This window comes from Acanthaster planci, linkage group LG17 (genome assembly GCF_054643075.1).
Source record: "Acanthaster planci isolate LZ-2023a linkage group LG17, COTS_SCS, whole genome shotgun sequence".
In the NCBI taxonomy this organism is placed as follows: domain Eukaryota; kingdom Metazoa; phylum Echinodermata; class Asteroidea; order Valvatida; family Acanthasteridae; genus Acanthaster; species Acanthaster planci.
The window spans coordinates 12,608,668-12,635,332 of record NC_141793.1 but is presented as its reverse complement, the minus strand read 5'-3'; the positions used below and the strand labels follow the sequence as shown (position 1 = coordinate 12,635,332).

The window sequence follows — 26,665 nt, the reverse complement described above, 5'->3', positions numbered from 1 at the left end:
TAGAACATTTCACGAGTTCCAGTCTCTTTTACTATTTCTTCGAATACCTTTCATATCCTCATACATATTCTCTTATTTATGAAGTCCAAAATGACCGGAATGGTGTTTATATTAAATATCTTATTTGACATAAGTCGGAGGAAAAAATGGCGGCCAGTGAATCTGCCGACAAGGAATGACGCCAAAGAAGCTCGCACATCTGAGGGCGCTGTTTTAATTTGGGATCCTTTGGATTGATCTGTACAACTTGAGAATAATGTAAACGCAACGACAGAAGTTTATTTTCTTAATATCCTCTGAATATTGTTGTCAGGAATGTCATATCACTAGTCACCAAAGATCGTATAGCGCCGAAGGCGCAAGATGAATAACTCTTCCCAGTGTAATTACCATAAGCGTCATTTAAGCAAGTGATACGCGCGCCTGCGTGGTTTACGGTAATGCTCGCTCAAATGGCGCCTAGCGGCGATTACAACGTTTTACGCATAGATCTATGGTTTTACATGTATTCGCAGTGAAGTTCTCCACCTTGCGCCGCTGGTCACCAAGTTAGGACTAGGACCAGACAATAGTGCAACAAACTTAAAGGTGTTTGTTGCTGCTGCCGTTGTTTGTTGTTTTGTTATGAACCACAATACAAAAGACGGGATAATTTTTACCATCATTAGCTCATTCCTTAATGAACCTTATCAAGTTATAATTGTGTCAGCCGAATCTCATCATCGCTTGATTACGCACCCGGTACCCCCCCTTGATGCGCGCCCATACGTATCATTCCAAAGGCACGTACGACATCAGTTTCTTAGAATCATCATGCATTCCTTTTTTTTCTCTTGGAATCATCCTCCATCACCATCTTCCACCTGGCAAGGAAACACCTCAATTATTATTATGAAAAATCTAATAAAAAACTCAAGGGCATTGGACCGGAAGTAAATCCTGGGTCAGAGGGAGCGCGATCGATCCTTTTCCACCTGGTATAATAGAAAATAAACGCATTTTGAAATGCCACCCCCGCGTTTGATGTCTAGGCGCCCAAGAATGCGGGAGCATACACGTTTACACGGACGCGTGCATTTCTGGAACAGTGGGATCACGAGCTGTCACACGCTATACGAAAATAAATCGCGTGGATTCAATTTTCAGACAGGGGCTTGGCGAGTATAGCGATCAGAATTGTCAAAAATCGACTGGCTACCCAGTGGAGTTTTCCCGGACTTACTGGTGGTTAGACAACGGATCGAACTCATGATCGGGTAGTCGACATCCCAAGGAAAGATACGGATCAGTACTAAAGACTTTTTGAATTTGAAATTGAGGATGGAGATCGGACGCGGGTGCATTGTGTGTGTGATCTGGTGTCTAGCAACGTGTTGGGCGCAAGACCCACTTCCACCAGGTAAAAAACTTCCCCCATTATTTTGTGCACGGCAATAGTTGGTTTACCAGTTATGATATGGACTTGGAATTACCACTTTTAGGCTGATAGAGTGTAGCAAATCAGGGCCTGTCTGCGTAAATTGTCCACAAAATGATTAGTGTCACAATTTGGACTTTTCCCGATTAAATAAGGGCAGAAAAAACAGCCCTGTGCCTCCATGTCAAAATATTTAAACTTAAGGATGCCCTCTAAGTTGAGTTGAATGTGATTCCCCCCCCCCGTTTTTATGCTAGATTAATACTTTATATTAGGATAAGGGAACTTAGGGAAGAGTTTCACAAACGGACATCACTAATTTTTCCCAAAGTAGTTGGCCTTTATCAGCCATCAGAAAGTGATGAGGGCGACGTGTCCCCAAATAAACTGAAAGCAGAGTCAAATTTTATTCCTTAATGTACGGTCTTTGCATACACGCAGAATGCCTGCAAGAACCCGCTTGGAAAACTTACAACCATCTGTCTTTCTTTTGCTGCTTGGGGGTGGTCTTCAATTCAGGGCGGATTCCCCGTGAACATAAAGAAAATGGAACTTGGACTCCCTTGGGAGCTCTTGCCACACGGGTTTAGTTTTGCTCTCAAAATAACTTTCCATTGGTCAGAATTCTCAACTTAGTTCCAACCATGTATCTTAACGTCTTACTTCCTATTGGAAAGTGTATCCTGCATCCAGCGCTGAAGCCAAGTTCAAAAGTGTAGTTCGTTAAAACCATCCACTTTCCAGACACAGTGGAACATCAGATGTTACATGTACCTTTCCTTCCATGATCCGAACTGTGAAAAAAAAAAAAAATAGAATTTCTCAGTGAGCTGGTGACTAAATTTCCCTTGAACAAGCTATAGCCATTTGGTTGTTAAATCTCTAAGGCCGTGTCTGAATCACTTTGCTGTGGCTTGAAAATACACACAACCCTATGGGAACTGGCTGCAGCCACTACCATAAACTTACACATAATTTTGAGCCACAGCCAAGTAATTTGGGCACAGCCTTATACATGACTTGATGCCACTCGTGAACCTGTCATTCAGTATTATGCCATACATGTGGGGCTGATTAAAATGTATCGCATGAGAAAATTCCGCTGTGTTTGAAGTCAAGGTTCTGTGATTCTGCAATAGAAGCAAACTGACATGAGTTGATCTCACGATGACACCAAATCCTTTTGTGACAGTCCACCGATGTGGACAGTAAGATGTGATGACGGGGTGTCTACTCTTATAGAGCTACATGCATCAGAAGCATATTTACCGGTACTGTATGTGTTGGACAAAAAGGCCTAAAAAATGGTCTCAAGTAATGACAATTGACAACCAATAAATACCACTTCGTCTGGTATGGTGGTAATGTGTTTTGCTGTGAAGGAAATATCGTCTTCACTGAACAGATAATTATGTCATGAATTGGCTTCAATCCATAGGAAGTCCTGTCAGATCCCTAGAGATGATTCCACTTACGGTATGTTACATGGATCTCTCGCTTTGAAAGTACACTGAGTCCAAAAGGAAGCAATGGGTATATACATGTAAAACAAAGCAAAACCAAACAGAAATAGGCGTTGTCTTTCAAATGCTTTTTTCCTTCTTCTTTCTTGATTTCTTTGTTGTGTTGACAAGCAAACCTGCTCAGTGTACATGTATTTATGGGACAACAATTTGACAGTTTCACTTTAACCTGCTCATGAAACTGATACCAGATGGTCTGATCCAGAACTGTGGCTCTTGAACTGTGAAATTCAACAGCGGTGTTCTCGGTAACCCAAGAGTAGTAGTCCCTTCAAGTCTGCATGATGTGGTTGGCCCCCCACTTGGGGACCTTCCTTGAACCTATCCATTCTAGTTTTGATAATCAATGGGTTTTGCCCGTAAGGAAGAATGCTGAAATGCTATACATGTACATGTTTTCTTTATCCAAATGGTCAACAAAATATGAAGTGTAAGTATACAAATGACCCATATGTACGGTACCTGTCAGCATCAATGTACACGCATGCACATCCACTCCCATGCTTTTGCCTGCATGCCTTTTACTACACTGTACATGTACTGTATGTACGCACGTGTGCACACTTTGTATGCTGACTATGCTTTGTAGAATTCAAAGGCTGTCCATGATGACTCATAAATCCACATCGATGATTGTTTTCAGATTCTGAATATTTGAACGCTGCGTCTGAAATTCGTCTTTCCTGTTCCTCTCATTTCGGAGGAAAATTGACTCTACATTGTGTAAACTTCGTGTGTCACATGTAATTAACCAATTTGCATTTCCCAAAAGTAGGTATTGTTTAAGTAACATTATCCTTGTCAACATGAGTTACAAGACATTGTAAGAGAAAATTGTCCGAGTTTCATCGAATTCTTCTTCATTCAATTTCATCATCTTTTTCTATGTGTCCAAGTTTATGTCCAGTTTGAAGACAGGTGCATGTACATGTACAGTACATTATGTTCAGAACATGGTAGATCGCTGTACCAATAAAGATTGTTCAATAGTATAATGAATTTATATAGGGTTTGTACACTGTGTGGCCTTGCATACATTTTGTAACTTGGCAGCCTTGAAAATCCAAACATGGTAAGCAGCAATGTTCCAAGGGCCTTCAATCATCCTCCTGCCTGGCCTTTCACATTAGGTGGATTTGCAATGCAAGGTGAACAGGGGACTGGTTAAAACACCGTTTACATGTGTGACCTGTCACCCCAACTTTCCATTTGATAGGAGAAGGGAAAGGATTTCTGTGATCAAGCTTGTTCTTTGCCCATTGAATTTGAAACCTCCACAAGGTCACGCTGGGGTCACACACTTTGTGCATGTTTGTGTGACCTCATCATGACCTCAGCACTCAATCAGTGGGGAATCAATTGTTAAGTTATCGCAAACAGGAAGTTTGGTGAGCCGTTAGGTATAGAGAATGTTCAAATAAGTCAAATGTAATGATGGTCAAATTAAAAGCCTACATGTAACTCAAAGCAGTATCCTTTCTCTGTGCTCTGCCCTTCTCAACATATTCTGTACATGTGCATTGAAAAAAAATTGGATATATCCTGATCGATTTGGAATGTCTGCTAGTTATTCTTGAAGATATGTGTGTCTTGGAGTAATTGACTAAAGCAAAGAAAAATTATAATTTGAAATTACAGTTTGAAGCATTTGTTACATATGGATGTCAATATATTACACTTAATATTTACATGTACATGTACTTTGGAATTTGTTTAAAAATTAATAAGAGTTACGCATGCACCTGTAACATACATGTTCAGCTTTGCATTGACGTTATTGGCCTTTAGCACATTATATAAAGGGTCATATTTTGTAATTGTTTACATTTGCTTAGTGTGGCACAGGGATGCCATGAATATTCATGTTCTGGTTTTCAATTTCTCCAACTCCAATTAATTATCATGAAAAGAGAAAGCCTGGGCATCAAGTTACAGTGTGTATGATATGAACAGGATTCGGTTTCTAGTTGCAGTAAATTTATGACTCCAGAACATTTGGCGTAGCAAAATATATTTGGTTCTTTTCCAGAGTAGACTAAATTAAATCGCTTGCAGTGTTACCACAGAGCAAAGGTACATTACATTGTCAGCATGCACATTTATAAATGAAACGGCAGCATTGTGTAGGTACATTGACCAAGGAGTCTAGGAATTGTGCTACATGTGCATTGTGAATTATACAAAGTTTACAAACCTTCAGTCAGCTTAGTCACACATTACTGCCCCAGAGTGAATAACTGTGTCTTTTCAGTCATGAAAAATGATATTGGTGCATACATGAACTTGAAGGCTGTGGGCATTGTGAAAAAATAAAGAGTAAAACAGGTACATCCTGATAATTTCACTTAGATCTACCCGATGATACAGTTTCAGTTAAAGGTCATGTGACTAATCCTCTAGTCTGTACCTGAATAAACACACAGGTGTGCCCTATATGGCCTTGTCACCCACACTACCAGAGATGACTTCCTGTTTGTTTTTGAGGTTAATACAAGATGTACTTTGCATAGTTTCATCTACACCATGGAGTGGTGATTAACACATCAAGTGTTCTACTGTGAGATGCCAACGATTATGCAAGAAGTACTTGTATTGTTTTTGAGAGGCTAAATCTGAGAAACAAAAGATGTGGCAGGCTAAAAATACTTCTTGAAAAAAAAAAAAAGGATGGTGACGTTTTTGCTGAGCATCCGAATGTTGTCATCTAACATTCCTTCCATGGAGATTCCATTAACCTTCCTCCCCACAAAATGTTGAGGCCACTGCATTAAGCATTAGACCCCGGCTTGTGATTAATGAAGATGTCGATGCAAAACGCTGGTTCATTTCGGAGTAAGGAGCATTAGTAATGCATTATGCCTGCCGTGATTCACAGTGCGGGCATGCCCGTCTGATTGACCTGGGTCGTAGCCAGCCTCAGCAGTGCACTGAGCACGGTTGGATGATGACTCCTCGTCCTCATGGAACCAGCGAAACCATCCTTGAGATGGTTTTGTTGAGTAAGGAAGTGCACTGCAGGAGGAAACCGTGCACAGAGCTGAATGTGTACTGACCACAAGGAGAATAGGTTGTGCAGATGTAGCATACGGTCGTCGAGGATACCCAGCTATGTACACTGGTGATTGGCTTACCTTATAAGGTGACAGCAGCCGGTTGGATGTATGCGTATGTCTGAATGGAACACAAGGCTTAATGGGATTGACCCTTGAGATAGAGTATGGAGCATCTCATAAAATGAAATAAGCACTTTAGGAATTAAATTATAGGAAATGAAGAGATTGGTTTATGCGCAAAGCTACTTTGCATACAAAATTGGTTTTTAGGGTTAGAATGGAGTACAGGAATACAGGTGCAGGTAGATGTGATCGGTAGAGATTTTATTTCTAACTCAGGTACGGTGTCATTGTCATCTATTAGCTGATTTGAAAAGGTGCAGTTTGTAGCATACCATGGGCAGTGCATGCTGAAAGCCAGTATTACAAAGAAAAGACAAAAATACCTCAGCAAAGCAGCTGACTTGCACAATGAAAGGTATTCTTCCATTGCAGTAACAGACTAACAGTACATACATGTACGTGCTTTGTGTTATTCATGTGTATAGGAAAAGATCAGAACTTGAAGGTCAGAAATTGACAACATTAGAGAAACACGTCAGATTCACAGTTTATTATATTTCATGCCTTAAATGTAAACTGAATTAGAAGAACTTCTTAGTTTTTGGAATTGGGTTGATAATCTTTTAGTTCATTTCCTGAGGACGACCAGAGCACCCTGGCTGATACGTCAAGTTAACACTTACCGGTTCTACTAAGAACCACACCTCTTCCAAAAAGAGATTGATACCATGGTGTACCTGCAAGCCCTACATCTTATGTAATGTAACTTCCATCTTGCAAAGCTTCAAATCTTACTTATGGAAATCCTCCATGTACAAAAGCTTTTGGCAGATTTTGGCAGAATTGGGAGCAGCGTGGGACAAATCGTTGACAAAATTCCAATCAGTAGATTTGTACTGGTGTACCTCCAAGCTTGCACGTGTCTTTGTGTGAGAACATACACGGATCCCAGGTGTCACAGCCTTCACTTGATCAGATTATCAGATTATAATTCTGTAAATTCGGTGATAATTGGATTTTCGTGGATAGTCCACAAATTATTTCCAGGGGCTGAGAAGCTCCGTTCCTCATGTAAAACTCACCAATGAGATGGAGTCTTGCTATATTTGGAATAAAAAATGCACCGATTGAACCTTGAGGTGATAAGGCAATGTTGTGAATGGTAAATGTTGTGTTCCGTATTGATATTTGAATTACAAATGTACAGGTACAGGTATTGAGATAAGATATGCAGGAAATGTAAATGTACAGTGTATAAAAAACACCTGCCAATGTCTGTTCTAACATGGCCACGTTTAGTAAAAGAGCAGTTAGGTCAGAAGTATTTCCGTGGTTGTAAGTACTTGTACTTTCAATGAATTCTCCACGACAGCAAAAACTGGCTTTTCATGGCATTGATACCGGTCGGCCGGTCATTATTTGCAACAGAGACAGGGCATGGACTGACACTCCCACATGTACATAATATAGTGGGTTTTGTTCTACACCCATGCTACGAGGTCATCCACAGTCAAGTTGGTAGAAGTCTTTCTTCATTCAGTGAATGAAACATGATGTAGGGCTTATTGCCCTTTGGTTGTGGTTTATCAACCTTTGATTTCATTTCAGAGAACTGAATGACAGAGTTATGAAAATCGCTTGCCCACAGATTGTATATGCAATGCACAAAGCCACTGAAAATAAAATGTCACTCTAAACAATCAGACATCTCTTTTTTTTCTCTCTCTCTCTTTCAAAGAATATGTAAGTTTAATCTGGAAAGTTGGTATTAAATGCCTGAATGCTTGATGATATGTGCTGCTCTGAGTCACATGTAGAATATACCTCCCATTCTTACACCTTTTTTGGTATCAGAAATAGATGTACATACCTGTGGTTGAAATTCAAATGTTTTTTACAGTGTCCAAACATCCTCTGGAGCTGTCATTTCCGTTAATAAAGTTCAAAGGTTGTCTCGGCACCTTTCTGATCTTTGCCTGATTAGGCAACAATAGGGGAACTGGTGAAATCAGCAGAATCCACATCTTCTACTGCCAAAATCAACAAAATCTCACAAAATGGTTGGTTTTTTTTGGCTTCCATTTATTCATCAGTATCTCAAAATCTCGTCATTCATCTACCGGTTTGTACCAGTATATGACATTGTTACTAGCTACATCTACATGAAATTGTTATTTACGTATACATGCATTGTGTGTATACGTTACACGTATGTCATTTATACATGAGATATTCCAAACCACATCTTTGATAGATTGTGATAAGAAAATAGTATTATTTGTCACATTGACAGTGAAGAAATGCCTGTATAGGCCTCTCTCAAAAGAAGTCACTTCCCACGGATTGCCACGTGCATCGGCATTTTTTAACTTCAATTTTTGTGACGCGCACGGGCTGTGCCGTATTTCGAACCTAACTGCATCAGTACGCACGCAAATTTAGAACATTCTGCACAGCATGTGCACACGCACCTGTTGGTGTTGTATAAGCAGTTGCAATGTTCCTACAAAGACGGCATCCATTGAGGATTATCCATAGTATAAATATATTTCGGGTTCCTTTTTTTTCCCTTTTTTTCTAGCTGCTATTACAGACAGTATGTGCACAACTGCCAAGAGCTGTGATGAATGTATCGTTAAAAGCCCACAATGCGGATGGTGTGAGTCCACGGTAAGATTTCCAGTGTTACCATCTTCTTATGAAATAAAAATCTCTTTTTTTTTAGTTTTGTAGCGAAGAGTCAAGCTGAAATCAGAAGCGGCAAGAGAATTTTTGCCTCTCAGCATTTCTGCTGGCAAGCATGCCTTCACACATGTATCATGGAGAAAAATTGCAAAGAATTTGGGGGTTGGAAATGTGATCATAGGGTCAGTTGCTATGTTTCCAAGGTGATTGATTAGATAAACTGAAATGATTACACTGAGATAAACAGGATTACAAATCATGCACACTACATGTACATATCACAATTGCACAAGTGTACATGTGCCTTGGTGTCAATCAAATGAATCAAAACCAAACTTGTGCTGTATTTGAAAAGCAGGAGGAGGTTCTGACGATTCCGCTTTCAATTTTAGTACAGAAAGAAGATGTATTGGAGCTTTGTGTATTTTGTCCTGTTTTTCCTCACGTTGATCTTTCTGTGCATATTTCCTGGTGTTCTGATGTGTATTCCAACACTCCTGATGGTCTGTTAGTATTTTAATTTCCAGGGCATTTTTGAATTAATGTCGACTTTGTTTAAATATAGCAATAAATAATATGAGAGGACTGTGATAAAAATCACGGATTACTTGACCCCATTTATGTCAGAGTTGTGTGAATCATTGGAGCAGATAGAAAAACCACAAGCGGATAGTGCAGCTGGCTTCATGACAGCAGCACTGTTCTTGACCTTTGATCCCAAGCTACCTTAGTCCATGATCAAGTCCCTGCATGATTAGGGTTTATGACCAAGCAACATGGCACATTCACAGTACCAAGCTTTCAACCTGTAGAACTGTTGATCACGAGCCAGTCTGTGAGGTCATGTTTTATTTTTTTGTGGATGGTTTAATTACATCAACAGTGTCATCTTTAATGTGATTGGTATCCTTGATGTGAAAATCACATTCACTGCAAGATGGTTATAGATAGACTCGTGGAAGTATTGAATTCTCGTTTTCAACTAAAAATCAACTTGAAGTAGGAATTTCACAACCAGCTGAAAAATAGTTTGTGAAATTCTTGTGGAGAAAAATGTTTCTGAAGGTCGGTCTGAATTTTTTTTTTCTCTTTGTAGGAATTTGATGATGAATCTTATTCAAGGTGTGATCTTGTTGAGAACCTTCGGCGAAGAGGCTGCAAAGAAGGCCTTAATTCTCCCAAGAATAAACTCACAATAGTAGAGGTGAGATATTGACTCCCGGTATCTCTTGGTAGTTGTCAGTAGGACTGCTCTCTTCTGGACTAGTAAACAATTCTCAGAAGGGAGCTAGACCAAACATTTCAAGTCAAGATAAAACCACAAAAAAAGCCTAGTTAGTCTGTAAAATGCAACCCACATGTGAACCTGAGGGAAGCTTGAACCCAGGTCAGAGAATTTAATGGAGAACAATAACGACCTGTCTGCAAAAATCCAAATCGTGCCCGTAGTTTGTGCCAGATTAGAAGGTGCTTTACTGTGCAGACTTTTCTTGGATTCTCTTCTTGGAGACTTCGTCTTGTTCAACCCCTGCAACCAAAGCCCTCCTTCAGTTTTTCAGTAACATTCATACGCTGGTTAAATTCTGCTACATGAACTCACGCATCAGCCCAGGGAATTAACGCTAATGTACATGTAATTGACTGTATGTGACACGTGGTAGACTTCAAGATTTCAGTATTAAAGTTCAAAAAAGACCCTCTTCCCCCCAAAACTGCCAGGTTTCATTGATCCTCTTTTTTTTGGGGGGGGGGAGAAATAAATTATCTAAATTAAATTGGTGCATGTAGGCCTAGATCTTTCCAGCATTTGAAAGACACACAGTCAACATTGTACAGTAAAAATTGAAAAGTCAGTGTTAAACTCAATGAAATTCATTGACATTTGAATTCCTGATTGGGACTTTTGTTTGATGACATTAGTCTCAATTCAGACAAAGTTTACATTGTGCAGGCCGATGAAGAGTACACTTTCTGCTTTTCTTTTGGCCCTGCCCACAGGCCAAACCTCTCAGTGATGCAGGTGACACCGGAGAAATTGTTCAAGTCAACCCGCAGAAGATAATCCTGGAAATGAGACCAGGTAAAGTGAACATATTCATCAGCCCGAGATTGGAGAAGTTGTTTACCTTCCATGAAATGATGAGTCTGCTTTCCACGAGAAATTTTCCACTAGCAAAAGATTTTGCTGTTGTTCATATGGGTCTCCAACCTCTTCCCCCCCCCAAAAAAAAACCTCCCTGTGTTGGAGAGAACTTGACTGCATACGCTGATCACTCCAGATAATCAGTGCCTTTTTGCATGCTGTTGTTTGGTAATACATGTATTTTTCAGCCATGAAAAACTCTTAAACATTAAAAGGGATTCTGTTATAACTGACAATTATTTTCATTGACCAGCACCAGGAGTTTTGTGTCTGTCATCATTAATACATTTCTTATAATCTGTGAAGCAAATTTTCCCACATGTGAGCAGGTGGAAACTGATACTAAAAATATTTTAGACAAGGATTTACATTGGACTTGCATTATTTAAAACATGGCCCAAGCCATAAGTCGAAGGAAACTGATGGCTACCCAGGGAGTTCATGTTGAGAAAGAAAAAAAAATTGCATGGGGACAATTGATGTGTCTGTGTTGGATGCTTTGATTTGCACATTCCTGTTCACTGCTGCAAACTACATGAGGTCCCAGAGGTTATCTGGATCATTGGCTGAACCCCATAGTATGTCCCAGAAATAAACCACAGCCTTCCCAAGAACAGAATTATGTCTGTGTCATCACCTGTCACACACACCACTAAAACTAGTATGAGAAAGTGCTGACAAAATATATGCTAACAGGGTTTGAAAAAAAAAGAGCATAGGATGGCCATTACTGGAGATGCAGTAAGTAAGGATAATAGAATGTGTGGAAAAGTTGGAGACAGTAGTAGTGTGAGTGAAATAGTCATTGACAATACGATATGTTGAATAGTGTGGTTCTCTTGTTGTTGTTGACCTGCATTGATTGAAGGTTACAAGAGTCCAGACAATAGATCGAACCAGTGGGCATTTTCATATTCCAAGCTACATGAAGTTCTTTTAGTTTGCTGTGCTTCCATCTAAGTCTCACAGGAAATTTGTGTGTAAACTGTGAAATTTGAAAGACAGCTTTTATTGGGGGGGGTCACCATTGAAAACAGGAAGCTCATTGTGTTCGTTTGATGTGTTATGGACCGAAAAGCCAGAATGCATTATGGGGGAATGCAGTCTGACTGAGAATCTTGATAATAAAACTTTCTTTTTTACTCTGCAGTTGATTATCCTGGAAATGTCCCTCGTGGTTACATATCCTCCCTGTTGTTTAGTTTAGTATAGGGGAAATGATTTGGAGGATATAAAACTAGTCACGGTACATGTGTGCAACATGCTGTAGGATGAAAATAAGTCAATCAGTGTGTTTATTTTTGATATATATCAGCATATATCCTCACATACATATAGGGCCCGACTGACCTGTGTGGTTGAGGTCAGATCAATGTAGTTGTATTTTTCTTTGGTTTAGTTTGTGGTTTGAGGTTTGGACTTGCTCCTTAAATGCTACTTAAATTAATCAGATGCTTAATGCTAATGTTTTAACTTAATTGGTACAGGTGAACCAACAAGGGTTCAACTGAACATCCGGCAAGCGGAAGACTTTCCTGTGGATTTATATTACGTGATGGACTTGTCACAGTCTATGGCTGATGACTTGGAGAGTTTAAAAGGACTTGGCGATAAACTTGGTGAGTAAACGGGGAAAAAACAAATTCCTTAAATAGAAGAAATTTTCCAGTGCACTTGGGTAGTTAGATGTGAATGTACATGAAGATATGCACATTACTTTTTTATTGAAGAGAACAAGTCAGGGAAGATTGAGCCTAAGGAATTCTGAGGAAAAAAATTGGAAAGTAGGAAACTTTTAGCTACTTAACCTTCCAGATCCTTAACAATTCACCAAGAAGTTTTGGAGGATTTTGTAGGCTCCATAAAATTTTACATGGGAGTTGATGGCTCAGGGATTAATGGAGAATTCAGGAAAGGCTTCAGCAGAGACATTCTGGGAGTTGGATTTAATAGAGTTGTTGAGGAAATAGGGATGGATCCAGAACCTTTTTTTTGGGGGGGGGAGAAATTGACTTTTTATTTAGGTAACCTTTCACTGCCTTTCTGAGACAGGAGGTCACATTTTGGACTTTTTCATGAAATGAAAAAGACCCCAAAATCACCCATCATTTTTTGAAAAGAAAGTTTGTAGGCTCTTTTTTATGGGGGGAGGGTACATATCCCCTGTTGGCCCCCTTGGATCTGTCCCCACATGAGGAACTGGCTGTGACAGCACAAGCAAGACATAACACAGGATATGGTGCAATCATAAAATACCCGAGAACAAGGAATATCTATAAACAAACACTGAAACTGCATTCTCGTTGCCAAAAATATAGCCAGCCAACTGTAAACAATTGCAGACCTTGAGATGTCTGGCAGTGTGATCAGAGACATGCACCAATAGTGGAGCGTTTAATGGATTATTTTCAAGTTAAATATACAAAGTCAGCCGCTCATCCCCTCCCCCCCTGGCCGTTCATCTGCTATACTCATCATCCTCCTCCTCATCATCATCACTGGAGGTGGTGGCATACGCTATTTCTATTGCCCAGCTTTTTTTGGCGTGTTCATCTCTTAGGGAATAACGAGCGTGAAATTTAAATTGTTCTGGTTTATTCTAATATGAGACCATTTCTTCTTTCAGCCAAGGTAATGGGAAATATAACCAAAGATTTTCGGCTGGGATACGGTGCTTTTGTGGACAAGGTTAAAATGCCGTTTGTGGACATATTGGAAAAAAAGTAAGGACTGGTTTTATTATTTGTAATAAAACAAAATTAGTGTTTATCAGTTTTTTGTTTTGTTTTGTTCCATTAGAAAACTTTTGTATAAGGTATGTAAACAGGCAAGTCTATTAGAAATAATTTTCTAACTGTTGTGGAACTTGACAAGTGTTCATTGGTAGAATGTCACTTTGGATATTTCAGATTACAGAATCCTTGTTTGGATGGTGCAACTTGTGATCCTCCTTTTGGATTTAGGAATGTGCTTCCACTTACATCAGTGACGAGTCGATTTGCAGTAAGTAGCCCCCCCAAAAAAATTACATTGAAAAAAAAAATGCAAATTAAATCCATTTGTACCTTTGAATATCGTAAAAGTTTCTAGTAATCGTTTTCGTGTTTTCACTTTTTAGGAAGAAATTGGAAATGTTGATGCTTCGGGAAACCTTGATCATCCAGAGGGTGGATTGGATGCCTTGATGCAAGCTACTGTATGCACGGTATGGTGAAGTTTGGTCACCAGACAAGTCTCAAAGTTATACACTGAAGGTTTTCAGCTGCATAGGCTGTTTTCCAATACTCAACTTCGGCTCCGTCTCAGGCTTCAACCGTTTTTTACTAGCTGACCCTGAAGCTGTAAGCTCAGTAATCAGTCTAATAGTGCCACAAAACATTAAATAAGATGCAAGAAAGCCCTAAATTACAGTAATCCAAAGTAATTTAAATGCTTTAGGCACACAATCGGGGATTGGTTTTGGGAATGAAGCCCCAGTCGGAGATGAAGTTGAGTATTGGGTATATCAAGGGCTACGATACCTATAGGTAAGCACAAATATATACCATGGGACCTGTACGCCCTCAAAACCTCAAGTGATATATTTTATGGATAATCCATTTTCCTCTAATCTTACCCCTGTTTGCAGGAAGAGATTGGTTGGAGAGATAGAGCAAGACACATGTTGCTCTACTCTACGGATGCACCGTTTCACATTGCTGGGGACGGCAAGGTTAGTTGGCCAAAGACCTTATGCTTTAATGATCATGTCGCAGAGTTTAGATGTCAGTTTATTTTATGTCGGTCCAGAAGGGGCATTGTAGTTATGAAGTTAATTCAAGGTGTTGGAAAGTTCTCTCTTGTTACGAACATATCTTGTGAAAGCCTGATATTTTTATTCAATGTCGTCAATTCTTTTGTGATACTTCACATAAAAAGTTCGGGATAGCCCGAACAGTCCCAAATCCTCCGTTTTTAATATGATTTTACATCCACCCTAGGTTAGAGTTAATAATTTGTAATGTCTAATCTTTTGTGGGGTGGTGTTCCTCTTTTGTAATGTTTCCTCACATTGAGTCGTTTAGAGATATTACAGGTTTTTTATTCAAGTTTTGTTTTGTTCTCAGTTTAATTTGTGACGCTGTTTTCCCATTCCGGGCTGGCTTATCATTGCTTTCTGATATTTAAACAAATTATACATTGCTGCAAGTACATGTATGAATTGTGTGGTTCTCCTTTGTTTGGTTATTTGTTTAACAGCTTGCAGGCATTGTGAAGTTGAATGATGGGAAATGCCACATGGATCCCAACACCATGGAGTACACGGCCTCTAGTGAACAGGTGCGTGAACTTGGAGAGAGTAACTACATGTAGATGAGAGATTAGGTTCTACCGTTGAAAAGTGGCTGCTCTACGTACGGTGTATTTCGGATTCTCTCTTAGGCCAGGGCCCAATTTCCCTGCTCTGCTTAACTTCTTAACTCTTGCGAAACTTCTTCCCAGGCAGCATCGGGAATAATTCAAGTTCTTCATCGACAGCTGGGGAATAGAATTTGTCATTCGTTTACCAATGCACTTCAAGAAATTGCCTTTTTGTGGTAACCTCTCGCAGCACACTGTATTGCGACTTGCCCGTATTTGCCAATCCAATTAACACGCGATCAAATTTCCTGACCTTTCAGAGCCCACTTAAGGTCCTACATACTTCAGTTTTTCATTTAACGGGGTCAATCATCGGTTCATAGGCAACAGATTAAATTACAGTCTTTATTGATCTTTATTTGACTTGCAGGATTATCCGTCCATTAGCCAGCTCAGTAGCAAGATGAAGGAAAACAGCATCTTACCGATATTCGCTATCGGCAAGGTTCGGCCGGGTGAAGCAGACCCGATGGTGTTCTACACAGTACGTTCTAATCTTTGCTTGTTCATTTTATTTTGTGTTTTGTTTTCTGTTAATTTTATCTGCACTGTAATTTTAGTTTGCTCTTTTCTTTAACATGTGACGAGGAAATTGATTATTTTCCATTTGGCTGGGAAAATTGTGGTCATTTGCTTTTCCCATGCATCAAGAATTTGATGATATCTCACTTTGACCTTACCCTCCAACATCTTCAAACATTTTGCAAAATTTGGGAGGATTTTGTAGGGTATAGGAAGATAGATCCCAGCCATGTCTACTAAACAGGGCACTTGATGTCCCTTTAAAGTGCAGAGAACATCTCCAGTGTTTTTTTCTTCAGTCTTTCATTTGGCAAGATTCATTAAGGTCTCTACCCATCACAAACATGCTTTAACCATGGGTGACATCTTTGACAGATTTCTTCGGTCTCCCTCTTTGGTTTACTTATCCTTTTTGCTGAGTGTCTGGAAAGATTTTGAGCGGTTAGATTTCAATGTGTAATCTACTTTCTAGTGCCAAGGTCAGCAGATTCGCTTGTAACCTTTGGAGGGTGCCTGACTGCTTCAAGTCAAATTGAAAGTTCACAGGCAAGAATGAGACGTGATTTCAGTGTTGATACCACCATAGTTTTTATTGATCTTTTTGCATTTGTCTTTTCTCACCAGGATTTACCTAAGTTCTTTCATGAGAGCCAAGTGGAGCAACTGACAGCAGATTCTTCCAACGTTGTGGAACTTGTCAAAGGAGTTTATCTTGTGAGTAGTGACTGGTGCACTGTTATCAGGAGGTCACAGTTTTGGAATGCCACCGGGGCTGTCAGTCATTTGCAGATTTGTATGTCAGTGTTATTGTTGGGATATAGCACTTTGGCATCAAATCCTTTGTAGTTTGTGACAAAAATGGGTTATTTGTGTAAAGTTGAAAGTCTGAAACCTGTATATGAAATGCAGGTGGTTGTTTTTGTTTCATTTTCTGTCAGAATATCACATCTGGTGTGAAGGTAGAAGATGACGCCCAAGCTGATCTCTTTGATATTGAGTACACAGCCACCTGTTTGGAAGGTGAACCGCAGAAAGGAATGCAAGAGTGTAGCGATCTGAAACTGGGCAAAAATGTCTCTTTCGCGTTAGACATCACCATGTCAAATAAAACTTGTGGTATGCCGCGCCAAGAATTCACGTGAGTAGTTTGTTTCTTCGAAATGAATGAATTGTCAAAGGGACAGGAGTGTTATCTAATTTTATGTCCAGAAATGTAAACGGTACATATTTTAACATTTTTAACAAGCACAATAGTAATTTGATTTGAGATGTCTGATAAAGGTATCCACATAAAAATAGCTGGAACATTATTTAACCAGAGAAATATGACCAGACCTAAAAAAGGAGTCACAAGTCACCAGAGCCACATTTTGAGTTAAAAACCTTTAAGAGAATCCTGCTTAATGCAAATATTCTGTACCTGCATAATGTCAGTTTTCATCAAGCATGTCAAACTGACACAGTAAAACAAACAATTCATTTTGTGGGAACCTATAGCAAATAGTGCAACCTGGTTATTTTTCATTTTCAGGTTTTCTGTAGGCCCAACAGCGTTTAAGGAATCGTTACAAATAACAGTCAAGGCAGTGTGTGATTGTGCCTGCACAGACACAAAAGTAAGCAACATTGAAATCGTTTCAAGGTTAACTTTTTTCCCTCTTTTGGAGAACCTTTAAGCAATACCACAGTCTATGCAGAATGCAGGAGTGAATTTGCTGATGTTATTATTAATGTTATTATTTATTTCTGGTAATGACACCCGGGATTTCTCAACAGTGTCCTAGACTCTGTAGCTCGCAAGCCTGAAAAAACCTGTTGAGAAGAAACAGTGAGAAGCAGATAGAGTTTTAAAGGTGGGAGGAAAACCCCAGAGGAATATTCTGGGTAAAACTCATGGAATCAAGTAGGGACTGAAAAAACCCAATCCACACATGGACCGAGCCGCGGGAAGGTGAGGAAAGAACCACTACACCAACCTGATTCCCAAGGAGTTAATGTGAAGTCTTTCTGTTTCAGTTGGAAGGACCAGACATCTGTAATGGCAATGGAACGCAAGTCTGTGGGGGCTGCGAGTGTTTCCAGGGACGCTCTGGGGCCAAATGTTCATGCGACCTTGAGGAATATGAGGCTCTTGTCCCCACCTGCGTATGGTAAGCCCCGAATGCCCTTAACCTCACTCTTGGATAGTTTCAGGAATTCTCATGGGGTCCATTTATGTGAAGAATTCAAATAGGTTTGCTCACCTTGGAAAGCAGCTTTTGTTAAACAGCCTATCGGGAAAGTTTCCTCTTATTGAAAAGTGTTAGTGAGGGAAAATCACAAAATTCAAGAAGGGGTAACTCTTGCCCCACAAAACCTGGAAGAGGCCTTGAGAGGAACCATGAGTTACCCTTCGTTTCATTTTGCATCCTTCCCTAATTCAAAACATGAAAAAAAAGGAGAAAATATTGTGATGTTTTGATGCAGGCAAAACAGTACTGTGGAGTGCTCTGACAGGGGTTCGTGCATATGTGGAAAATGTGTGTGCAATTCAAGAACGGTAAGCATGGCGATTTTTATTAAATTGTCTGTTTCTGACGAAACCTGTACAATTAAGCGTGGAGGGTTTGCGGAACCACTGAAGTCAACCTCTTTCTGTTTGTTTTGTTTGATTAGTTTGGTTTGGTCGATTTTTTTCTGGGAAGATTTGATTGTTTTTGTTATTCAACATCGTGAACAGTAAACTTCTGCAACAAAGTTTGAAACGTTGAATTAAAATATCTGGCATATCATCCGATATCTGCTGCTGTTGTCACACTGTATTCTCTGTGTAATTTGAGAGATGCCAAAAAAAAAAATCACAAGGTTGCTCAGATGGGAGTTGAACCCCAATATCCTGCTTGCTTGTGCAGACATCTGAACCACTCGATTGTTAAGTGTGCTGGTATTAGGTAGCTGGTTCAAGTCCAGTCTAGCAGCAGGCGCTAATAAACAGCCAGGGGATATTGAAAGACTTAATTCTCCCTGCAGAATCCAGAGGAAGAAATCTTTGGGGATAAGTGCCAGTGTGACAACTTCTCCTGTGAACGTTACAGGGGTCTGGTTTGTGGCGGACCTGAGAGAGGTGTGTGTAAGTGCAACAATAAGACAGGCCTGAATTATTGTGAATGCAAGAAGGGATGGTCAGGCAGTAACTGCGGCTGTGAGATAAACTCTCTGAACTGCCGTTCACCTAACGGGGTATGTATTGAATCTTCAACCCTTGGTCTCTTGTAATGGTTTTGGTTTAATGATTTATGAAATAATCAGCATTTGTAGCCATAAGATATGGCTGAATTATTGGTAATTTACACTAAAGACTATTTACAAAAAGACAAGTAGATCAATATACTAAATAAGTTATTAAGTAAAACATATAGGGCTGGAAGGACACTGCTCAGGAGGTTGATTATATAGATGAGATAGATTTAGTGCACCACGCTACAAAACTGGGGAGTCAAACTCAACACCCCCGGAACATGTTTTGATGTCCAATGTTTTATTCTTCTTGTAGCTGGTATGCAGCAATGTGGGTGTTTGTGAGTGCGGTAAATGCATCTGTAATGACACCAGGAAATATTTTGGAAAAACGTGCGATACCTGTAAGGTGAGTGACCTTAAAGTGGAATGGATTTTACTTTTCAACAATTGTTTTCTTCAAAGAAACAGAATATGTCAAGCTGAAAATCAGTCAGGCTTTGTTGGATGCCGAAAGTGCATGAAGCAATATTCTGTGTAAAATTGCTCAATTCAACTTAACGATTTGATTTTATATAGACTTTCCAAAAAAACAAGTCCAAGGCATCACCTCAATTATGCAGTAGTTTCTAAATACTCATTCCATATCCTTCATTCTAATATATTTACTGTTATCAGGGGTGTCCGCAAGAGTGTGATCTTCACAAGCCCTGCGTACAGTGCCAGGCGTACAATACAGGCAAATACAAGAGCAGCAACCCTTCCAAGAAAACTCCGGAATGCCTGAGGTGCCCCTACAATGTGACAGTGGTCAAGGAATTAAAAAAAGACTCAAGTAGGTTTTTGGGGGCAGAAGAGATTGTTTGCAGTGCATTAACAGGTGACTTGTCAGTGGATTGAAATAATCTGGCAAAGGATGAACCTGTGGTCAGACATCCAACATTTTCAGAGGATTCGCCTAAGTTTTGGAGGATTTATTGTAATATGGGTATTTCACATCAGTTTGATATAGATATTTCGTATACGTGTCATATTTTAGCAAACTCTTAACTAAAAGACTCTGATGCTGTGGGCATAACTGCTCGCTGGACCTCGATGTTAGACAGAACTACACCTTTTGATGCAGTTGAAAGTAGTGAGAATAACATGTTTCCTCGAGGAAGCTGATTATAAAAGCCATCCATATTTCTTTGTGAACAAAGTCTGCAGTTTATAACCGACTGTAGTTAGTTTGACCTGCAGGTACATACTGACTGACCCTAACCAACCAATCAGCAGATGGAACATTGAAGTACGATCTCATTTGCATAACTGATCACTCTGTACTGACCAAAAGTTAGCAATCCCACCTGAAAGTCATTTCCATCTGTGCCTACTCGTGGCAATGATCCATAGCTCGGATTGCATTGATTGTACGCCGCTTGATGTGAGTGTTGATTGTTTTACACTGGCTTTCATTTCTTGATCCTTTAGGGCTCCAGTCTTGTACTTTCTACGACGAGAACAACTGCAAATTTAAGTTTACATATCGGAATGTGGGCAACGGCGTTGCTGACTTTGAAACCGTCGAGGAGCCAAGTATGTTCCAGACTTTGAACCACTTGATAAAGAGCTTAGAAAAAATGGGCTAGGACGTATATCTTGCTCAAAGCTTGTTTGTTAAGAATTCCATCTCATCCTGTCATTATCTTCAAGACTGACTACTAGACAATGCATAAGATCTATAATTGTATTAATGGAAAGCTCCATATGAAGACAGGCACAGAGCGTGAAGTAATGGTGACACATCAATCATCTCCATCCTGAACAGTAGTGGATGGTACTGTGCACACTTCTGTCAGTGGCTATGGCTTTTTGTCACATTGCACACATGGGAAGAAAATGAAGTCATAGCCACAAGATAGCTGATTCTGACACAGTCTTACAAGCTAGCTGACTTCTGGACAGGTGTGACTGTTTTTTTATGAGTACGAATGCCTTTATGAGCAATACTTGTTGGAGAAAACATTTCTGATCATTGTTTAATGTTGCCATACTTCTGTCTTGTATACTGACTTTTTTTTCACTGGCCCAGAATGATCGCTTGACTGGGCAACATAAACGCATGTCACACTCACTGTTAGACATCACATCAGCCAGCGTTGTATGATATCACATGAAAACATGCACTCACGCAGTGAACAGCACAATGCAGAAATGGCTAATCGCGCAAAGATCCCATTGTCCCCATTAACTTCCCTCAGAAAACAAGTGAAAAACATCATCAAGACAGATATGACAGAACAATTTCGCTGAGGGCGCCATGCATACCGTCAGGTGTTCAAAATATCATATCCCACATCACATAAGTCAACCATTGTTAACTGTTGCAGTTTGCCCCCGGGAATCTGATGTGCTGTGGATTATCCTTGGTATTGTAATCGGCATCATCCTAGTGGGTATAGCCCTGCTTCTAATCTGGCGTCTGTTGACTTACATCCACGACAGGAGAGAGTTCCAACAGTTTGAGAAAGAAAGGAACAATGCCCGATGGGAAGGGGTGAGTGCAGAAATCTTGGGAATCCAAAACATGTTGGAAACAAATGTGAAATCTCTGTGATTCCCAGAGTAAGACATGCCTTTTGGAATTGGATCGTTATCGGCAGTGCTGTGTTTTGTCGCTTCACTGAAAACAGTGAAGAGTGCCTTGTTGCTGTGTAAGGGACACTTTGTTTATGGGTGTAGCGAAGGCTGTGGTCCAAAAATCAGCATGTCTGTGTCCACCAACAGTGCGCCACTGGCAAAAGCTTTGCCATTGTTAGCGTGGATAAATGATGTGGCTGTATTCCTTTCGAATGAAACTACGTTCTTTTCAATGCTGCACGCCATGTTCATCATAAGTTGACAAAATTTCATTTAGTAATTATATTCCACTTTCATAAAGATCATGTTCGAACTGTTTTGAAAGCAAATTCATTACCTGTCGACAAGAACAGGGCCGTACAATTAGCCACATAATTAGTACGATCGACATGCGACACATACGAGTAGGAAAATACTTCTTGCTTAAGATGAGGTTCTGGATAATACGAGATAATTAAGTCCCAAAACCCTCGTATTAACGAGAGTTGACCCTAGTTTGTGCACACACATCCGATGTAAATCATGGCTGCAGTTAGTCAGAATCCAACATGAGCAGAAGCACCCCCTCATTGGTTGAAACGAGCCATGTTGGTTGGGAGTGTTCATTTGGTTCATAGAGACGCAATGGCAGCGCTTGCATTTCATAGTCATGTGAACTAACAAAGTCAGTTCCTACCAAAGGGGCTTCTGTAGCTAGAAAAAGAGCACCCTCTCTTGGTCCTGCTCAAAGGTTATACCACAGAGTGGACTTAATGACCAAGTGTCCAGTAGCAATAAGAGGACGTTGTAGTTTACTAGTGTGTGCAAGTTTGTGTCTCAAACTTTAATGTTTTATTTCTATTTTCATTTTTGCTATCAGGGAGAGAACCCAATTTACAAGCCGTCAACATCAGTATTCAAAAATCCAACATACGGCAAATAACTACAGAAGATGGTCTCTACTTTGAATCTCTACGCTGTGACTTCTATGCCAAAAATTAAACAAGCTTCTTCCTGAAATATCAAGCGAGAAGTTGACTTTCTTCGACCGTCCCCCTGAACAAATTCCTATCTTGGAGAAAAGCTTAAGAGGCTTCACCACACATATTTGAGCATCTGCGTGTATAAGATGTGTGAATTTGATAGTGTGTCTCTGTGTTAGGATTTCAGGAATTCTGTCACAAATCCGGTCTCACGTTAGGTCATGGGTGCAAACAACATACATGTTTGTCTTTTGCTGCTCTACTTTATTTCATTGCTTGTCACCTGACTTGAGACTGTAGAACGACTTTCTTGCAGCTCTCTGTTTATATCAGCAGATGGAATTGTACGCACTGTGTGAGTATTTGATCAACTGTCTTGTATCCTGTGGGTTTGTACAGAATATGTCTGTGATGCTGTTGGGTGTTGGCAATCATAATTATTACTGTTGGGTGTTGGCAGTCATAATTATTACTGTTGGGTGTATAAATGGGAAAAAGGCTATCAAATTATACCTGTTCTTATCAATCAAAATTGAGCTTGGAAGAATAACTAGCACCTAGCAGTGTCTTTTCTGAAATTCCAGTAATATTCCCCAATTCATGAGATCTGATAAGGTTTAATACCAAGTAGATTGAAGTCTGGTTGTTATTTCAAATTACAATGTCTCAAACTTCATATCTGAGCACCCAAACTATGATGCTATAAAACTCCACACTTTACATCTTCCTCTTCATTGACTGATTCAATTTGCATTTTATTGGTTTTACGGATAATTTGTTTCAGAGGAGAAAAGAACCATTGCTGTCAGTGAATTGACCATATTCGTAGCGTCCCCAATTTCATTTTCCCAATGAAGTGTATTTATTTGAAAACGTTAAATTCAAAGAACCAGACTATATTCTACAATTTAATTCTGACCCCCAAAATCACCTGGTACCATCCCATTACGGGTGTCAAATTTATGCTGTATGTTCAGGAATACGACTGATATTGAGGACGCCGCGAATATGGTCTATTAGATTCTAATTTAAGTCAACATTTTGGCATAATTTTTTAAATTTCTACTGTGCAATCAGTAAGTCAACAGTCCCTTCAAGTCAAAACAAAACAAAAAAAAAAGTACATAGATTTACCACAGCTGTAATTTCTTTTGCTAGGAAAGTCAAGACCAAGTTGTGGGAATAGAAATTTGCCCCCAGGTTTTGGGTCCCCACAATGCCTAGGTTTTAACGTGTGTGTAGTGCCAACATCAGTGGAGCAAGTGTTGACCCCATGTGGTTCATAGAGACAATCCAAAATGAATGAAACCCAAGGAACATGTTGAGATTTTTTCTTATTATTGTACCTCTTCAGTACACTTAAAAATATTTTCAATCGTACAACTCTGTAACTTCGTTTAAACGCTTTCTATAATGTGAAAATTTTGGTGGTTGTTGGGGCTCACTTTCTTGCATTTTAAAACAGGGTTTTCTAAAAGGTTTCTAGAGAAAAGGTTCCCGGAATTATTTTTCTCATTTTGAATTGTCAGTTATTACAGATGATTTCAACCATTAGGGTTTAATATACCCTTGAGACACTTGAATCGGTTATTTTTTTAGTTCTCTTCGATCTTGTTTTATTTTTTTCTGGTGCTTTTAAGACAGCTTTTTGAACTAAACTCTGTAAATAACTGCCTTGTATATTTTGTTTGTTTATGCTTAAGTGTGTGAGGAAGCGCAAGTTAGTGTCATCAAAGTCGCTTTTTAAAGATGTTTAAAATGTTTAAGGTTGATACAAGTGCAGCTAGCCTACTAAAAAAATCACAAGAGCCATTTCAGTTTAGTATGATGGCCCTATAAAACAGACACACATAGTAACATGATTTTTGTTTTTGTCTGTTTGGGTCCGATTTCTCAAAGTTGCTGATTGCCAAAAATTACTAAGCATAAAAAATTTGATCTAAAACAAACAAAAATTAACATGAGACAAAGCCAAATTAATATCACTCCTGACTGACAATTCTGACCCATCTCAGCAAACACGGCAGTTGAGTGGATAAAGTGTCTGCACTAGTACGCAGGAAGTGGTAGCTTCAAATACAACCCAAACAAATTGGTTTTGTTTGTGTTTTGGTTGTTCTCAGACTGCATTCAGCGGAGAGTTCGAATATACACGTTGGTGGGCAGAAAAATAGTAAAATTAAAACAAGTTCTCGGCCAATATGACAGATACTGTGTGACAGTTGATACCTGCTCTGCCGTGCTAGCAATATTCATGCCTCATGGTGGAAAGAAAATAGACTCTGCTCATGTTTTAGTGTCTTGGGGCCTGTAATGAGATTACATAATTTTGGTGTAGTCTCCACGATGAAATCAGAATCCTTCCGGTTCATCCCAGCAACCATATTAAGCCAGACGTTTCTCACAAAAGGTGAGCCTTGAAGTACAGAATTTCAAGACAGTGGGGATATCTATTGTCTTTGCTGGAATTTGAAATGCTCAACCCATTTTAAGCATTGTATATAGATAAATGATATGCAGATTTTTTTAGGATGTTTTCTTCCATGTAGGCATATGTTTGTGAATTGTGCCTTGGTATCTAGTGGTGTGTTAGGGTTCCCGTTATTCTGAAAATCTGTGGAATAACAACAAAAAAATAATAAATAAACCTTAAAAAGACACTCCTGGAAAGTTCCTAAAAATCAGGCCAGGATTAGATTGTTAGGATGAGGAAGGTAGGGAAATTGAGCCTACACAGCTGGTAACTTTAATAAGTTTAGTGGGATTAGACATATTTAGTGGAAAACTATTTGGAACCTTCTTAAGTCATTTCTAGGTTTCAATCAAAGATCAACAAAATTTGCATTTGAAAGTGATGTGGTCAGAAAGTTATGGTCAAATTTTACACGTTTGCAATGAATAACTAATAACTTGTTTATACTTTTTATTTACATTTAATGGAAAGAATGTGTAAACTGATTGAACTTTATACATTTACTAAATGTTGACTAAGTACTTTTGAAATTATGCAAATATTTTAAGTGTAACAGTCACTTTTTTTAAGCAGGCATTTAAAACTATCAGTTCCTGTTTGTTATCTTGGAGACAGAAGTGAGTCAGTGATTTGTTAAAGTTAAGGATTTGTGTTTGGTGGCAGTTTTGAGGATGGATAATTTTTCTTGTCCTAGGCAGACCAAAGAGAATGGATGATATGGGTGTCAATGTGATGACCTTTCAATGCAGGACAATAATAATGATTGGAAGACGATTGTCACAGCGCTTTGAAATCAGTTGTCAACATTTTTTGTAATTTAGTCACATTGCTTATGGGTGATTGCTGAGGACTTTATAAGATGTCAGATTTTTGTAACTGAACACAATTTTTCTTCTCCATTTTGAATTTAGCAAGCAGGACTTGTTCCATAGTTGTTACCGGTACTTCCAATGCCTTCAAATCTGCTTTATCTTACTTTTCAATTGTAAAAAAAAAAGCATGTACATGTATTATGTAGGTGTATAGCGCATTTGTCATATTGCCGATTGTATTTACTATTTACTATAGCATGGAAAATGTGTATGATTTTCATTATTAACTTATTGTATTTTCCAGCTCCAGCTCACTTCTCTATTAACTCAAGTACTTTTTTTACAGTACTGCAATGAATTAATGCAGAGATGTACAGTATTATGCTTGAAAGTACTAGTTGCTGAACTTAGCTTTTGTAAACTTTGATGTAGACAGGTGTCCTAGAGAGGATGACGTTTTCTTGCTGAAGTTGTATAGTTGTGGTTTCTGCTTAATTTTCTTTTCTCACATGTGGGGAGGTTGCAGTGGTGAATCAAGCTTTTGGTTCAGCAGTGGGGGGGGGGTTCAAAAGCGAATTCAGCTTTGGCCTTATTCAACGTGATTTTGGGGAGGGAAAAAAATCAAAAGCCTTACTCACGGTCCCGACATCCTTTTATTTCATGTTATTTTCTCAGGGGGGCAATATGAAATAAATGTCCTGTAGTTTCTTTCCTACTCACCCACAAAGTATTGTTCTAGTGAGAGAAAAATTGCCCCCCTCCCCGATACGCCA

The 26,665-nt window shown here is 39.3% G+C and overlaps 2 protein-coding genes across 2 annotated transcripts in view; one reads left to right on the top strand and one right to left on the bottom strand.

The window, feature by feature from the left end:
* The window catches only part of LOC110973566 (RNA-binding motif, single-stranded-interacting protein 1-like), a 134,735-nt gene extending 132,524 nt beyond the window's left edge, over positions 1-2,211 (bottom strand). The window contains exon 1 of the mRNA XM_087148043.1: positions 2,081-2,211. The gene's annotated coding sequence lies outside the window, so the exon portion shown is untranslated. The remainder of the gene's footprint in view (positions 1-2,080) is intronic.
* On the top strand, positions 1,086-26,642 carry LOC110973359 (integrin beta-1-like). The gene is made up of 22 exons (XM_022224104.2): positions 1,086-1,399; positions 8,638-8,726; positions 9,838-9,945; positions 10,740-10,821; positions 12,372-12,503; positions 13,511-13,607; positions 13,794-13,887; positions 14,003-14,089; positions 14,513-14,596; positions 15,124-15,204; positions 15,656-15,769; positions 16,432-16,521; positions 16,746-16,945; positions 17,339-17,423; positions 17,824-17,957; positions 18,274-18,346; positions 18,817-19,026; positions 19,340-19,432; positions 19,702-19,858; positions 20,497-20,601; positions 21,396-21,562; positions 22,505-26,642. The coding sequence occupies exons 1-22, from the start codon at positions 1,321-1,323 to the stop codon at positions 22,565-22,567; spliced, it is 2,424 nt and encodes an 807-aa protein (XP_022079796.2). The 5' UTR covers positions 1,086-1,320; the 3' UTR covers positions 22,568-26,642.
* The last annotated feature ends 23 nt before the right edge of the window (positions 26,643-26,665 follow it).